Genomic DNA, 16,807 nt, shown 5'->3' with positions numbered 1-16,807 from the left:
AGTAACACGAAATCAAGAAACAGGATATGAAACAAATCAACGTAATTATGCACAAAATATAAACAAATAAAGAGAAATAGTGGAGAAGAATATGAAACAAAAGGGCCTAAGCATCTGAGTAGTAAAGTTTTTGAAAATAAAGATTCCCTTTGTTCCAAAAAATGTATGAATGAATTTGAATATAAACACAGGAAAGCCACTATTGATTCATTTTGGAAATTAGCAAATTTCGAAAAACAGAATTTGTTTGTGTATGAATTGGTTCGGAATCAATCAATAAAACAAATGTAGTTTGAAGTTTAATCTTATTTAATCTAATCTATGTACGGAATTCAGAAGTTTCTTTTTTCCAATTTTTTTTTATGCTTTAAAAATATCTAACGGAAAATTAAGCAGTGTCTTAACTGCTAAAACACCTGAAACAGATGGTAGTGGCAAAAAGGCTGGTCCATCTAGAAAAACAGATGAAGATAAGATTAAAGTTGTACGAGAACATATTCTCAGTTTTCCAGCAGAAAAATTGAAGCATCCAGTAATGAAAACGAGAAGTTGTATCTCATGGAAATTCATGATTCACATCTTAACAGTGCCTAACAGGGTAGTTTAAAGTTTAGCAGACGACATACAAAAAGCAAAAGATAACCCGAGGGATGCCTGCTCGGGACAAAATCGTAACATTAATATAGTTTTAATATGGTTGAATCATCTTATAATAATGTTGAAACAGTAGATTTATGGTATCCAGCCATTCTTTTTTCGTTTGAGCATTATTATAATTTAAAAGAATGATGTAAAAAGAAAATATCATTTTTGGTAGAACGAATGGCTTAGAAAGATTTCATTTTGACGAAACAACTGGAAGAATCAACGACTAATAGAAAGAGAAACATCGATGAAGAAGCTGTGTTTTAGCTAAAAATATAATGAAGCAAATTTCTAAAAATGCTCCATGTATGATGTTTTATGAAACCTCTTCGAATAATAATTTGGAATTCACCAATTTTCGACAAACACTTTATTTCCCTAAATACTTAACAATAAATTACTTAGTTACAATGTGATGAGGTGAATAAAATGTTAATTTCTAATAAAAAATTTCCTTGATGGTATAAGTCATTTATGCAGTTGGTTTTGAAAATGGTCATTTCAACCTTTCAAAACCACATTTCTTTTTAAAAATGGTTTTCACAATAATAATAAATCCTTATTTGTTGGCACTATTTAATTGTCAAAATATTTTATTCCATAATACAAAAATATGTTTTAATTCTTTAAAATGCAAACCTCATAACATCTAAAAACTAGAAATATATTACTTATATCACTTTCATAATCAATGGCTCATTTACTGACGTATTATTTAAAGTTTATTAATTATTTATTATTAATTATTACTTAAAGTTAATACCTTGTTCTGCCTCAAAATGGCCAAACTAATAGCAGCGTCCAAAACTTTCTTGTCCCCGTAACTATTCGGTAATTTATTGAAGCGAACAACTGGCAAAAACGCTGTCAGCTGGAGCCACCTGATGAACAGCTCTTGGTCCGTTAGATTTTCAGAGCCATTCGTTTGCGCCAGATTCGTTTCCGGGGAGTTGTAATCGCCGCCCACTGCTCCGGGTATTAAAAAGGGATACCTGGAAATACACATAAAATAAATGAACATTTACATTTTAGTACATGTTCTGGAGGTTGAGTTTTTTTTTTCATGTTAAAAAATTGAAATCGTCGGTAGCCATAACCCCATTGAAAAAATCGCGAGTTTTTTATTTTATCTGCAATGTGACGTACACTTTGCGATAAACAATTGTTTCGAGGTTCATGACTAACTTGAAATTTATAAGTAATGCTTTGTATCGTTGAAAAGTTGAAAAAATCTTTTTAAAAAGCCTACAGAAATACAACGCAGTGGCAGCGAAAATAAATAGTAGGCTAGAGCAGAGCTTCAAAACTTCAAAGAAACCATGGCAGGGCTGTTCGACATGCCCTCTTTAAAATATATTTGGAGATGACCCCAAAGACCCTGGAGGAGCAAGTGCGAATACTAATTCAAAATAAGTACCTCTATAAGTTTCGCTGACGATCAGATGGTGTTGGGGCAAGATGGAAATGAACAGGATCCGTGAACTTACTGACGAATAATCAAGAAACGGCGTAGAAATCAACCTCTCTAGAACTTACATAACAAACAAATTGGGGCAAACTAGGCCATATATTAGACAAATACTCTGGGACCCACATTTTACGAAAAAAACAAAAAAGATTTTTCAACAAAATTGAAAGAAAAGTCTTGGCCAAGAACTGGATAATAAACAAACCAAAAAAGAACAAAGCACAACAACCACAGAAATGGCGAAAACACCGAGTTTATGACATCGAATGTTAGTGGAGGAATATGTTATAGGATACATCGAGAAAAAACTCATATTGCCACGACGAGTGAAACTAAATGGCGACACTTGAGAGTAGAACAAAATTTAAATTGTGTACACATTATGCGTCATGTGAAGTGAATTTGGTCATGTAGTCAGTACACACACACAGTATGAACGGCAACATCCAACGTAAGACACGGAACATGTTTCGAACTATAGAGAAGGATAGAGGAATTGCTCCGGGGAAGAGCGATAGCGACACCCGATTTATATACAAAGAAAGTCAAAAAACCTCAGTCATTTAATCAACATGTTGCATACTATAGTTTTTTCTATGATCCTTAGTTTTTGGGTACCTTTCCGCAAGATGGTCGACTACATTCACTAAGTGACGAATGACATGACCATCAGAACTCACAAAGTCAAAGTACCATCCGTGGCTAGAATCTAGAAAACCCTTCGAGTAACTTGCGACCATTACTAACAACCCTGACGTCTTAAAGTAATTTATAGGATGGAGCAAAAAACTTTATTATTGCAAAAGAAGTTCGCTATTAAACCATTAAGCTGACGTAGGGAACCTAACCTAGAACTGAAACCCCTTAAGTGAAGAAGAGGAACTAACGTGAATCTCTCACCCGTTAATACCGTAAGACAGGATGGTGGGTATAACACGTCGAAGTCCATCCCACGAGGACTCAAACCGAGGCAGTGCCACGAAACTGGGCGACCTCGGCCTCTCGATGGCGCTGCTCACCCCGAAAATACTAACTGGACTTTGTATACTGTTCACGAACAAACTCTTGTACTGATCCGGGTTCACCAGCGGTCGCTCGCACTGATAGTAGTGCGGCATGTTGTACGCTATCCCCAGATCGAGGTAATAGGCGTTGAACTTGTAACGCCCCATCACGGTCTTCAACTTTTCCAACAACCAAGGTACGGTTCGGTTGTTGGTCACGTCCAATACTCCCGCCGCTTCAAGGGTTTTGTATCGCGTCAACGCCGGTATGCGCCTGTCGCTGAACCTCTCGGCGATCAGCAACCGCTTTCTGACAGCTTCGGCAAAGTTGAAGCTTTCGGTCGATATGAACGGCTGTATTGAGAAAACTACCCGGAAGCCTCGCCGTCTGAGCATGTCGATCGTTTTGTTCAGGGTCGGGAATCGGTCCTGGTCGACCTCGAAATCGCCCACTTGGTTCTGCCAAAACTCGTTGATGAGCACGTGGCCTTGTTTGAGGGTGCCCAGCGCGATCACGTCGTTGGTAAAATTCGAAACGGCCTCTGAAACGCAAATATAGAAAAAACTCTAACCAGATATACCTCTCTCCAAAGTGGATGATTTGAAAATTATTTAAGAAAAAATCAAACAAATCAAACCAAATCATCCACTTTGGGACCTAGAGGGCTAGAACGTCAAGCTTATTAGTATAGAGAGAAGCGTAGGGGTTTAAGGCAACCTCCAAAGAAACTAATATTGGCATAGAAGATATGTTTGAAGACGAAACAGCGGAAAACTACCCCCAGATTGAGAAGGAAAAAAACCTTAGTAGTAACCAATGTTCAATATAGGCCCGTTCGCAGCTTTTCAAACGCCTTATTGAGCAGACGCCTTTATGCGATTCATTTTCAACCGCATCTATAACAGGCATAAAGAACATCTAAACCGATCGCAATATGGATCCAGGAAGCGAGGTACAAGACAAGACAGGCAATGCAGGGATGTGTGTGATAGCAGAAAGGTATTTGGAAGTACAAAGGAAGATTTTTGGCCTGTATTCTGTTGATTATAGAAACCCAAAAACTCTTATTCTTCCTATTCAATGCATATGCGTTTAATATTATCAGACACCGTACGAATGTTTCAAGGGTGTCAAAATAAATGATAATCGTAATCAACAACAATGCAGATGACGTAGAGAGATGAGATCAAAAGTACTAGTTTTCAGTCGAAGTCAAGAAGACCAGAACATTAAATGGCGGTAAACAACTGAAAATAGTAACTTCCCATAAGCGTTGCGTTCAATAAGTAGGGATGTGTGACGTACTAGGTCTCTCATTCGAGATGTGGTTAACTAAATTGGCTGAAATAAGTCGCCTAGGAAGCACATAATAGAAGACATCCAAATGTCTATCTATCTATCTATAGGTAGTGATCAACAGTGAACAGTGAATAAAGGTATCGCGTAGAGCTTATGATAATGAATATTTATAAAAAGGTTGAATCTCAGAGAGTTTTCTTAGGAATTCAAATTCGTTAAAGCGCAAACAAAGCTTCATGTAGAATAGTTAGGGTAATCAATTTATGATTCATTTGCGTCATTCACAAAATATGGATTTAAAAGCCGCGCGAGATTTTTTTTATGAACACCTATCTACCTTCGGTCAAATCCTCCTTGTTGTCTGAAGTGATTTCCCAGAGCGGTTCGGTTAACAAACTTTCGATAATGTCGGCGTCTTCTTTTTTCAGACCGTCCCACAGTGTGTGCTCGCTGAAATCAAAAAGGGTAAGTTTTTAGAACTTATTTCTTATTCTTTACGACAAAATCCAAGAGTAGAACCATTGGTGATTTAGAGATTTATAAATTCGTTAATTAACTGAATACATGATGTCCTGTCCTCCTTTTTTTATTTTAAGTGGATAAAACAAAAGAAAGTGTGGTACTTAAGAAAATCGTTACTGAGGCAATTAATAAACAAGTAAATAAATTAGGATATTTGTGAGGTTGGCTTATCCATAAGTCATTTATTCATCCACCAGTGATCTCACAAGACTCATACCATAATAATTACGTTTTATTAACTAACCATTTTATACCAATCAATTAGCTTTTTGATATCCCAAATTAAGATTTTTTCTTTGTTTTTTGTCACTAGATTGACAGGTTTACTGCGAAGGGATGACATTAATATCAATTTAACTCCTAATAACAATAACTATGCTGTTTATTTGAAACAAGGGTTCAGAATTTTAACTAATTTAATTATTTTGTTATTTATTTGGCTGAAACAACATTTATCCCATCCACATGTAGAACACATTCTATCGTAGAGTGGGAATGGTTTCTGATCCGTAATTAGCATGTAGGCCCTTAGGTATCTTTTGGATCATACTATAAAGTCAATATAATACAAACGCGATGCTAAAGATAAAAGCAAGAACGTAGTTTGGGCAAACGAAGGATCGTAGAAATCAGGATAAATGAAATAACAAGTAAATCGACCAATAAAGAATTCATATCATTTTTGATTAATGCAGTTTGTTCTACCTCTGCAATATTTTTATCTAAAATTTTTATCTAAAATATGAATGAATATGAATCTTGCGTACAGGGGCGTTTTTATTTTTTTTCTATTGTAACTTTGCTTGTGAATTTTTACTGAAAGTAAAGATCCTACCCCCTCCGTTTAGCCCGAATTATTATTATTTATTTTTTGAGTCTCTCACCAAAATCATTAAAAATGGCGAACGGTACAACATATAATCGACTATTCCATACTGTCCGATAGAGAATAGATCAAAGTATGTAACGTATTAACTTCTCTTTATCCATTGATTACTCTACTGTAAATAAGCGAGATATAAAACATGAAAGGTTAACCATCGAATTTCGGCCTAAAATGGTATTTTGAGGTAATTTTTCAGTAAATTTTCAGGAATTCGAATCTAGTGTAATTTTCTAAAAATGTGGATAAATTATCGATAAAATCCATTTTTTGCAAATATTTGGACTGGGCGGGTTATATTTTCTTCTTAAACTTCTATATATCTATCTTTAAGGGTTTATCTGCAGATACATCAAAATCCCCCTACCCCCTCGGTATAATTTGTATATACTTATATATAACATTTAAAAAGAGTACCTTTTCCCGTACTGACCTTTTCAGGAATTTAAAGATAGTTACTGTGACTTCATTATATGTTTTTTACGGAACTTTATAACATATGCTAAAATTGATATTATTAGTTCATCTAATAACTTGCGAGTTCCACTGTATGAGTTGAGTCGTACCATAAGAAGCAGCTATGTAAGGGGTGTTTTTTTTTCGATGTATAGAACGAACAACATGGATTATTCGATTGACATGAATTTTATTTATCCGAAAGATAATCTTGTGGCATTACATTTTAAATATCATTTCTGGCATATGACCGCCACGGCTGGCGAGGATGTAGTCCAATCTGGACGTCCAATTTTGGGTGACTTTTTCCAACATTTGTGGCCGTATATCGGCAATAACATGGCGAATGTTGTCTTCCAAATGGTCAAGCGTTTGTGGCTTATCCGCATAGACCAATGACACAGAAAGTAGTCTAGCGGTGTTAAATCACAAGATCTTGGAGGTCAGTTCAAACCGTGAAATTAAACGTGTCTTTCAATAAATCGATTGTGGCACGAGCTGAGTGACATGTTGCGCCGTCTTGTTGAAACCACATCTCCTGGACATCATGGTTATTCAATTCAGGAATGAAAGAGTTAGTAATCATAGCTCTATACCGATCACCATTGACTGTAACGTTCTGGCCATCATCGTTTTTGAAGAAGTACGGACCAATGATTCCACCAGCCCATAAAGCGCACCAAACAGTCAGTTTTTCTGGATGTAACGGTGTTTCGACAAACACTTGAGGATTAGCTTCGCTCCAAATGCGGCAGTTTTGTTTGTTGACGTAGCCATTCAACCAGAAGTGCGAATCTACGCCTTACTTGATGATCGTTTGGCTTCAATTCTTGCACGAGTTGGATTTTGTAAACACGTAAACCAAGATCCTTCCGCAAAATCTTCCATAAAGTGGATGGACACAGACCCAATTCCTGTGCTCGATGGCGGATGGACTCATTCGGGTTTTCCTCAATGCTACGCTCTACAGCAGTAATAGCTTCTTCTGTAATCACCGTACGGCGTCTCTGGGGATGCGAATTATCAATAAGAGTAAACGTGGTGCGAAAACGTTCCATGGTTAATCGAATTAACTGCTCTGATGGACGTAGTGTGCGATACGTATTCCGCACAGAACCATTATTTTCGAAATAAAATTGCACTATTTGCAAGCGTTGTTCAGGCGTGAGTCTATTCATGATAAATTGCCAAACCAAACTGAGAATAAATCACTTGACAGCTGTTAAATCGGTCGCCATCTTGAACAGTAATGGCAATTTAAAATTATATACATCGAAAAAAAACACCCATTATAATTTTGATCACTTGCCAGATTAGATTTATTGCTCCTTGGAGGAGTTTTGTGAATTGTGAATTTCATCAAATGAATAAATAGATAAATAAAATAAATTTGTGTGTATCTGTGATCTAGTGTTCATTTCTTCCCGCCATGCCCACCTCAATTGCGAATGCAAATCGGACATATTTTCCCCCGTGCAGATGCTATAGTTCAGCTGGGCCGTCGGCGTCGGCCTGTTGACGTAAGCGAAGTCGTCGTACTGCGCCCTTATGCAGAACTCTTTCTTGCCGTCTTCCACAATCGCCGTGTACAGGGGCGTTTTTTCGTCCACTACGATCGCGGCCCCTTTGGAGTTGATGAAGTAGCGTTTGAGCACGTTGCCCCACTCGTGTCGGTCCACTTGGCCGGTAATAAAGGGCTGGAAATCGTGAGCGCCCTTTTCCAGCGGCCACGCCGACTCCGCCGTCTGACCGCCCCCGTACCTACGGAATTATTCAGCAATTAACGCTCTTGCAAGCGCTGGTCAGTACAAATCTCGCGAAAATCTATTATTAATATTGTGTTTGTGTTGTTTTTATTTTTTCTATTCCATTGGAAATTAGGTGTCGATTTATATATTATATATATATATATATATATATATATATATATATATATATATATATATATATATATATATATATATATATATATATATATATATATATATATATATATATATAATTTATATAATTCTGTTGCGTTATCTTTTTATTGGGAAAGGTGGTTAAAGGGTGGGGAAAAATATATTACTTAGTGTTTGCTTGAAGATGGTAGACACTGATTCAATTCAAAAACTAATAGATAGAGAAATACGATCACAAAATCGAGAAGACACTTGCTAAAAACAAATACTTTCTAAATACCCTACTAAGACGATTGAGGGAAGAAACCATCGAGCACTGCATAAATCCGGACACCATATTTCGGATAAATATTAGAACTTCGATAACTCCACATCAGTATAAATGACCACATCTTTATGGATTACCAAAAATCCACGAAGATAATGTACCACTCAGACCTATCACCAGTTCGAGTTAAGTCACTTGTGGGAAAAACTCCTTCATTTGTAAAGAACTCCCAATAGCATTTGGAGAATTTATACACGAACCCATTGGAGGAGTCGTTAAATATTGTCGAGGCCAAATTGAGACGTCCAGGGAGAACTCCACTACCACTGGAAGGAGTGCTGGAGCTCCTTAGGTGCTCTCTATTTAATTCTATATACATTGCCAAAACATTATCAAATTGTTGACGGAAAGCAACAGACGATCCCATACGTGAAGGGAATCTTAGAAAAGATCAGTGGAATAGCGAAACTATACAAAGGTAAAACTGAATTCAAGTTCAGGAGGACATTAAGAAGCATACTGATAAGAACAAAGTCATAAACATCGATCCAAGAGCAAGGAATGAGTCAACAAAATACCCTGCGAATGTGGAATGCCATATATCGGAAACAAAAATACCTTTAAATATTAGTGGTGAAATTCAAGGATCAGAAGTCTCTTTATTTTAAAAGTTAGCAAATTCTCATTGGAACTTTTTAGGCTTCATCTTATGGAACGGTCAAAAATCAGTTACGATATTTCGTTTTTCTCAAACCATCGTCAACTTTATTTTTTCTTGTGGTCATCATATCGGATTTTTGCAGTGTGCAGTAAAGTCTATTTTTAACGACACAATAATGCGCTAGATATTAAAATGTCATCGACACATTTGAAAATTCATAGCTTACTATGGTATAAAAGTTTTTGTTCAATATTTAGAATTTGAGGGAATACAAATACAACTTGTGACACATCAACAACAAGGTAATAATATGGGCTATTGAACATTGCAAAAATCCAATATGGCGACCATAAGAAAAAATAGAGTTGATGATGGTTTGCGAAGAACGAACCGTCGTAAGATAATTTTGACCCGGCCATAAGATAAAGGCTAAAAATGAGAATGTATTTGCAGATTTTTGCTAAGTTATAAAATGAAGACATAAGAAAATAAAAACGAAAACGCGAAGTTTCAGATTTTCTACGATATTTCCGGAAGTAACTTCAGTTTCAAAACGGAACATTATTGAAGTCACCGATGCGCAATTTTGCAGTAATTTAAGTCGACCTGTATCTCTTACAGTTGCCAAGATCCTAACGGTGAAAGTCGAAATGGATACACCCGGTATATTTTTATTTTATATTTTTAAATAATTTTATTGATAATATTATCATTATTATTTTTATTTTTTCCATTTTTTTTAATTATTTATGATTTTTGTTATTAGTTTTTTAACAATATTAATATTGAAATTTTTTTTCTTCAAAGATCTACTTAAAATTATTACACAATCTCTATTGTCCGAACATATTTAACCTAACTGAGTAAAATCTAGTCCGGAAACGTCTGTTAATACTTTCAACATTCCTTGTGATGAATATTTAGTTATATTTGCTGTTTGAGACGCAAACAAGTGAAAGCCATAACTATGCCCTGTCAAGAAACCAATCATAATTACCAAATACTATCCAAAGCTTAATTAAAATAAATAAAAACTAAAAGTTCAGATTTTCACGAAATTATATATATTCACATGACAATTATCCAGCATTCCTGCATGCCTAACTTATAATTATTATTATTAATTGAAAACTTTTTGAACTCAGGTGGCTTTTGCTTGATGAAAATCCATTTAAAACAATAAATAAGAACTAAAAGTTCAGATTTTCACGAAATTATATATATTCACATGACAATTGTTTCGACAACACCGTGTCTTTATCAAATGCAATATTTACAAACTACCTGCTACTATATATACCGAAAAATGACAATAAAACCTTAATTAATATTGTGAGAATTTAAGTATAATAATGGAGAGGTATTTAAATCTATTTGATTGTTGAGCAATACATTTGAATGTCTCATTTTGTTAATCTCCATGGCTTCCAATAAATTTAATTTTCTACTTTTTGTGGCTGTATGTAAAATATCAAATTGTTGTCAAAAATGTGTTTTTCTGTGCTAAGTGTTTAACATAATTAGAATCTAGCCTATTGTTTTTAAACGCTCTTTTATGTTTGTTAATTAACGAACATAAAAGAGCGTTTAAAAACAATAGTCTAGATTCTAATTATGCTACACACTTAAACATAAAATTTATTCTACTTAATATGCTCCTGAAATAAAATAGGTTACATACGTGTTCATTTTGTTATAACGTATGTTTCACAAAACGCTGATCCTCAGCGTCTTAAATATTTTTCAAAAATCTTTACTGATGGGGTGGTAATTTTCGACACTTGATAAGTTTATAATGTACAAAACAGTCCAACTAGTAAATCATAAAATGAGGCAAAATACAAAAACAACTCAGTGGGTTATTCTTTAAGATACCTCAGGCGAAGGCACTTCACAATTTTAATTAAATTCACTAAAAATCATTATATTTGTGAACCTACATTTATATGGACTTTTTCTTTTTCTCTTTGTTGTTTTGGAAGACGATGATCCCATCTTTTTTTATATGTTTTCCAGTTAACGTTCAATATCTAGAATTGCAATTAGTCATTAGCAATATTACAATGCCTGTTCTCTTTCCCAATTTTTTAGTTTCTCTAACGATGGTGTTTAGCATTATTGAAAGTCGAAATTTAGGAAAAAATCTGAAACCAAGTTATACTCATCGAATCTATAGAAGTCAGGTATCTAGAAAAAAATGGCGATTTGTTGGAGCAAGCAATAACTAGAGCCTTTCGTAAGGATATGAGATAACAATGAAGTAAAATAATCGATAAAGTAGGTCAGATGTACCTTACATGGATTTTCAATATACTTTGCCTCTTAAAACTATCATGTCATCCTTCGTCTCAAGCCGTACACATTTTGTTCTTCATGAGAGGTTTAACTTTTCTAGAAATTCTTTCGCCCAGGTTTAAACTTAAGATCTCATTTAGTAAGTGTAACGACATCGTTAAGTATATTCAGACAACTTTATTTTTCAAACAGTACCCCACAGCGAGACATTTTATACATATCAGAAGGTGGCAGCAATTTTTGGCAAAACCAATTACGTTCTAAATATGCTTTCAATTTTTGTTCACAACATTTTGTAGCACTCTGTATAGCTAGATGAAAAATATAAGCAGTTACCAGTGAACTCCAGGTGCCATTTCGAAACAGTCAGTGGGTGGCAAATTCTCGTTCAGCGCGATCCATTTCAGGTTATAGCATTTTATGTTGTCGTGCACCTTATACAGGTGCAAGTAGAGTCTCGCCCTGTACATCCACTCCATGCATATGGAACCGTCGTTTCTTTGGTCCATTTCGAGACAGGGCAGCACTTTGTCGAAATTTATTGTGGTGCCAAGCCTGGCGTGTATTATTTCCACCCCTGAAACTTAGTTCTTCAAAAGAATTGAACGTAAAATGGTATCAGTTTGTTTTACCGTCGGTGTTGAATATTTTCATAATCCGCTTGTCCTTGTTGAATTTGATTTTTTCGAAGTACGCTTTGGCGAGGATTTTCTGATGGTAAAGGAAATAAGCGCTGCATATCAGAACTACTATAGTTATGAACAGGAATATCACGAAAATTTTGATGTTGTAGTCTTTCGATTTTTTCTTTCGTATAGTCTGCGGCAGATTCTGAAATTAATTTTAATTATTGAAATTATATTAGTCGCCGGGCTTGAAACAACGCTTTAATGAAAATATTTTGAACAGTAATAGGGAATTACTTTCAGTAATTCTAGAGGACAACAATCAACAACAGACTACGTTATAACCAAACTAACAGAGAACATCATAGAAGCCCGTGATTCTGTAGTAATATTCAATAGCAATGCAAAAAGAAAAAGAAAGCCTACTTAAAGTATGTGTCATCAAAAACGGCAGAATTATACGAAGAATATAAGAGAATCCGCAACGACACTAAACATTAGTTAGACAAACCGAAGACCAACACTCGGAAATCTTCTCCAAAAGAGTGGATCGTGAATTCTATGGACTTCTATTACACTTAGAGAAGGACATTTGGATGAAATACTTGAAGGGACTTTACAATAAAGTGGAGGAGAAAACTAAATCCAATACACCAGACATAATAGCAAGTGTTGGGATCGATCTAGAAAAGAACGATATAGTAACAGCACTCCAAAAATTAAAGAAGAAAAAGAGTCAGGGACATGATAACATCACAACCGAGCTACTTAAGTACGGAGGTGAAAAGCTAAACCAACAGTTAACAGCTGTAATCAAGAAGATTTTCTCCCAACATAGAACACTAGATCAATGGCGAACTAGCGTTATGGTTCTCTTTTTCAAAAATGGTGATAAAAACAATCCCGAGAACTACTGGGGCATAAATTTACTATATACCACCCTGAAGTTAACTACGAAGATAATAGCGAATGAATATATCACACTAGCGGACGAACAACAGGGATTTAGATGAGGAAGATCCTGCACAGATGCCATCTTTGTAATAAGACAAACAACAGGATAAACTAAGAGGATACAAAATGGGAAATAAAGAAGTGAAAATTCTGTGCTATGCAGATAACGCAGTTCTTGTGATGGAGAAGGAATATTGTCTTCAAAGACTTCTGCACCAGTTCAATAAAACAGCCAAACAATGTAATATGCGACAAAAACAAAATCGATGGTCACTTCCAAGTCACCGATCAAATGCAAACTTGTGGTTGAGGACAACATAATACAACAGGAAATGAAATTAAAATATTTGATTTAATAAATTTGAAATATCTGCATATACAGACGTTGAGATAAAAGTAAGGATCCAAGTTACAAGAGCGTCTACGACAGCAGCATATCTGAACGCAACCAAACACAACCGAACTGAAGCAAAATCCCGAATATATAAAACTGCTATTAGACCTATACTCACCTATGCAGCACAAATCTACCTTGAGACCTCGAAAACAAAAATAATATTAGAAACCACGGAAATGAAAATAGTTCGAGAAATAGCGGGAAAAACATTCATAGATAGGGAAATAAGTGAAGATATTAGGCGAGTGTGCGGAGTAGATAACATCAATGACTGGGTGCTGGATCGAAAGATAAAGTGAAATGAACACATTGATCGTCCGGCAGAAGAACGAATAGTGAAAACATCGGGACAAATCACCAGCAGGACGAAGCAGCCTTGGAAGACCTAGGAAAAGGTGGAGCCACAACCTCCCAAATGACTGAATGATGGCAAAGATGTGAAAAAAACAGGCAATCAAATGAGGTAGGAAAAAGAAGAAGATATTTACCAGTTACGAATTTTCTTTGGTTGGAATTGCATGTCCGTTTGGATCAAAGCTCGACTTTGTTGAAATATATCACTTAAAGTTACTAGTAATTTAACATTATATTGATAACACTTTGTGCAATGAACACGGAATTAACTAACCAACCAAAACTAACAAAAAAAGTATCATAGATGTTGATAAAACAACCCAATGCCCTCGCGAACCCTGAAACGCGGATATTGCGTTAGACGTGACAACGTCTATCGCCTCCCTTGATCACGCTGCATAGACGTGACTGACCGCCCCGACGGCGCCTGTTTTCCAGACATGCGTTGCGCGCAGTTAGTCAGTCGACCGCGACCGCCCTTGACGATAGAAAAGTGAAAATCGCCCTATCGCTAAACCCCCCCTTTAAGCCCCCTTCACTCTTAATATTCCCTTATAAGTCGGTGTCCTCTTTGGACTAGCCCCTCAAATGGTTTCTTTCGAGGAAGTTTAATCTCTATTTTAACGCAAATTGTGTTTGTGATTAACTCAAATAAACCGATTGTTAAATGCCTTATCTTGTACCGTCGTCGCGTTGTGACAGAATATAGTTTGTGTTGTGTTAAACGGCTATCATTTAAAATAAACCAGCCCCGCAAGAATACAGTCCACACCCCCAACAAATCAACCCGTTAGATGGTGGTGAAGCAAGGATACGTTTCTCCCCCATTGTTTGGTCCATAGCAGCCGGATTGTTGGCCGTTTTGCCTATCAGAAAAATTGTAAAACTCCTCAACGCATCGTAACGTTTGGTTATTATTACCAAATCAGCTTGCTTGGTACTGAATTGACGCCGACGGAGACGCTCGGACGGAAGCAGCTTCCTTCGGTCTTTGAAAAATTACCGACACGAGTTTGGACTCGCTTTCGTCGCGGTTAGACAGGACCGTACTTCAGAAGTTTGGTGAGACAATTCCAATTTTATAAAGTGTTGTGCAATACTTCGCGTTTTGACGTTATTTCACGTGATTGCCTGGCTCTTCTGCGGAAAGCATTTAAAATTGCATTTAGTAAAGCATAGTTATATACAACTGTAGCGGTAAAAAATTCGTATGTTCATTTCGCTGTTTTGAAAAATCAATTCAAGTGAATACTTTTAAAATGTCTATCAATTCGCTGGAAGATTTAAAAAATCAAAGAGCCCATTTAAAAAGCTCGATAACTAGGATTTGTAACTGGGTAAACTCCAACAAAGATGTTATCAAAGATAAATTTGAATTTCAAATGCGCGCTGATAAATTAGAAAAAGTATTTTCGGAATATAATGATGTTCAGAATTGCATCGAGACGCTTTTACTTGAGTTACCTGTTGATCAAGGGGATCATGCTGAGGATAGAGATGCTGTAGAAAGTAAATATTTTAAACATTTATCAATAATTCAACATGTAATTGAACAATTATCACCTAATTTAAATAATTCCGCTGTAACCTCGCATATGTTAACAAATTCTAATTCTGTGTCAAATATACCGTCTGTTAAATTACCAGAGATCAAAATCAACCAGTTTTCTAATAATCAAAGTGATTGGGCGGCCTTTTATCAGCTGTTTGATGCGCTAATTATTAAGAACCCTAGTATAAGTGACATTCAAAGATTTTTGTATCTAAAATCTTACTTGAAAGGTGAAAGTTTAAAACTTATAGACTCCCTTAGTGTGACGAACGAAAATTTTGAAATCGCGTTGAAAATTTTAAGAGACAGATATGAAAATAAGTGTTTGCTTTTAAACCATTTGTTGAACTCACTATTAGACTTGCCAACTATAACAAAATGTAATGCGCAAAATTTAAGAGACTTTGTAGTAAATTGTAAGAAAAATATTGAATCTTTAAAAAATTTAAATTTGTCTGATAGACAACTGTTTGAACTAGTTTTGATAAATTTATTCCAAAAAAAATTAGACTACACTTCAAAGAAACTTTTTGAGGAGGAAAAAGGTAAAGACAAAAACGAGTTACCGACTTTAGAAGACTTCTTTACATTTCTTAATAGCCGCTGTGTTGTCCTCGAAAATTTACTCGCTTTCGAAAACAAATTCGTAAAGAAAAATGAAAGAACTAGTTTACATACAAATAATAACCCTCAGAATTCCAGAAATCAAAGTTCATGTATCTATTGCACCAAGGAAGGTCATCGTATTTATACGTGCTACGGATTTAAAAACATACCGATGTCTGAAAAACAGGAATTTGTAAGGTCAAATAATATTTGTTCGATTTGTTTAGGCAATAGACACGTTACTGAAAATTGTCGATCAACGCAGAAATGTTTTATCTGTCAAAAATCCAGTCATCATACCCTTTTGCACGTGTCAAATGCTCCCAAGCCTGTGCCTCAAACTAAAAATTCAACCTCTCTTCAACAAACATTCACGAGCACCTCTAGGAACTCGCCCCAAACCTCTGACGTGAGAAAAAATCAATCTCTTTCACACGCATCGACATCAAGAACTAGTTCTCAAATTCTATTAGCCACGGCTTTAGTCACAGTATACTCGAAAGAAGGAACTCCTATTCAAGTCAAGGCCCTATTGGATTCTGCCAGTCAAAGCTCCTTCGCGACTGAACAGTTAGTTTCAAGACTCGGGTGCCAACCATTCAAAAAGATATTGTCCATCTTCGGAATTTCCGAAAATTGTGTTGCGTCGCATAAAATGGTCAACATCTTTATTTACTCTGATGTCAATCCTGATGTGAAATTTAAGGTCACGTGTGCTGTCCTTAAAAAGATCACTTGTAAATTACCCCAAGTAGAAATTGATGTTCAATCCTTAAGGTTACCGAAAAATATCCAACTCGCAGACCCATATTTTCACATCCCCGAAGAGATAGACATGCTCATTGGAGCAGATCTGTATTACGACATTCTCGATGAAGGATTAATTAAACTAGGATCTAACCTCCCAGTACT

General features: G+C 35.7%; 1 protein-coding gene across 6 annotated transcripts in view; it reads right to left on the bottom strand.

Annotated features, from left to right (window-relative positions):
• Window positions 1-16,807, bottom strand: part of LOC132702136 (myogenesis-regulating glycosidase) — a 67,213-nt gene that overhangs the window by 5,334 nt on the left and 45,072 nt on the right. For all 6 annotated transcript variants that reach the window (XM_060670583.1, XM_060670584.1, XM_060670586.1 and 3 more), the window contains 6 exons: window positions 12,039-12,237; window positions 11,743-11,983; window positions 7,716-8,039; window positions 4,755-4,867; window positions 3,014-3,659; window positions 1,409-1,637 (listed from right to left, as the gene is read on the bottom strand). In XM_060670583.1, coding sequence (XP_060526566.1) covers window positions 1,409-1,637; window positions 3,014-3,659; window positions 4,755-4,867; window positions 7,716-8,039; window positions 11,743-11,983; window positions 12,039-12,237 — 1,752 coding nt within the window. The remainder of the gene's footprint in view (window positions 1-1,408; window positions 1,638-3,013; window positions 3,660-4,754; window positions 4,868-7,715; window positions 8,040-11,742; window positions 11,984-12,038; window positions 12,238-16,807) is intronic.

The sequence above is a fragment of the Cylas formicarius genome, unplaced genomic scaffold (assembly GCF_029955315.1).
Source record: "Cylas formicarius isolate icCylForm1 unplaced genomic scaffold, icCylForm1.1 PGA_scaffold_5__7_contigs__length_24384050, whole genome shotgun sequence".
Taxonomy (NCBI): domain Eukaryota; kingdom Metazoa; phylum Arthropoda; class Insecta; order Coleoptera; family Brentidae; genus Cylas; species Cylas formicarius.
The sequence above is the reverse complement of the archived record's forward strand: the minus strand, read 5'-3'. Positions and strand labels throughout refer to the sequence as shown.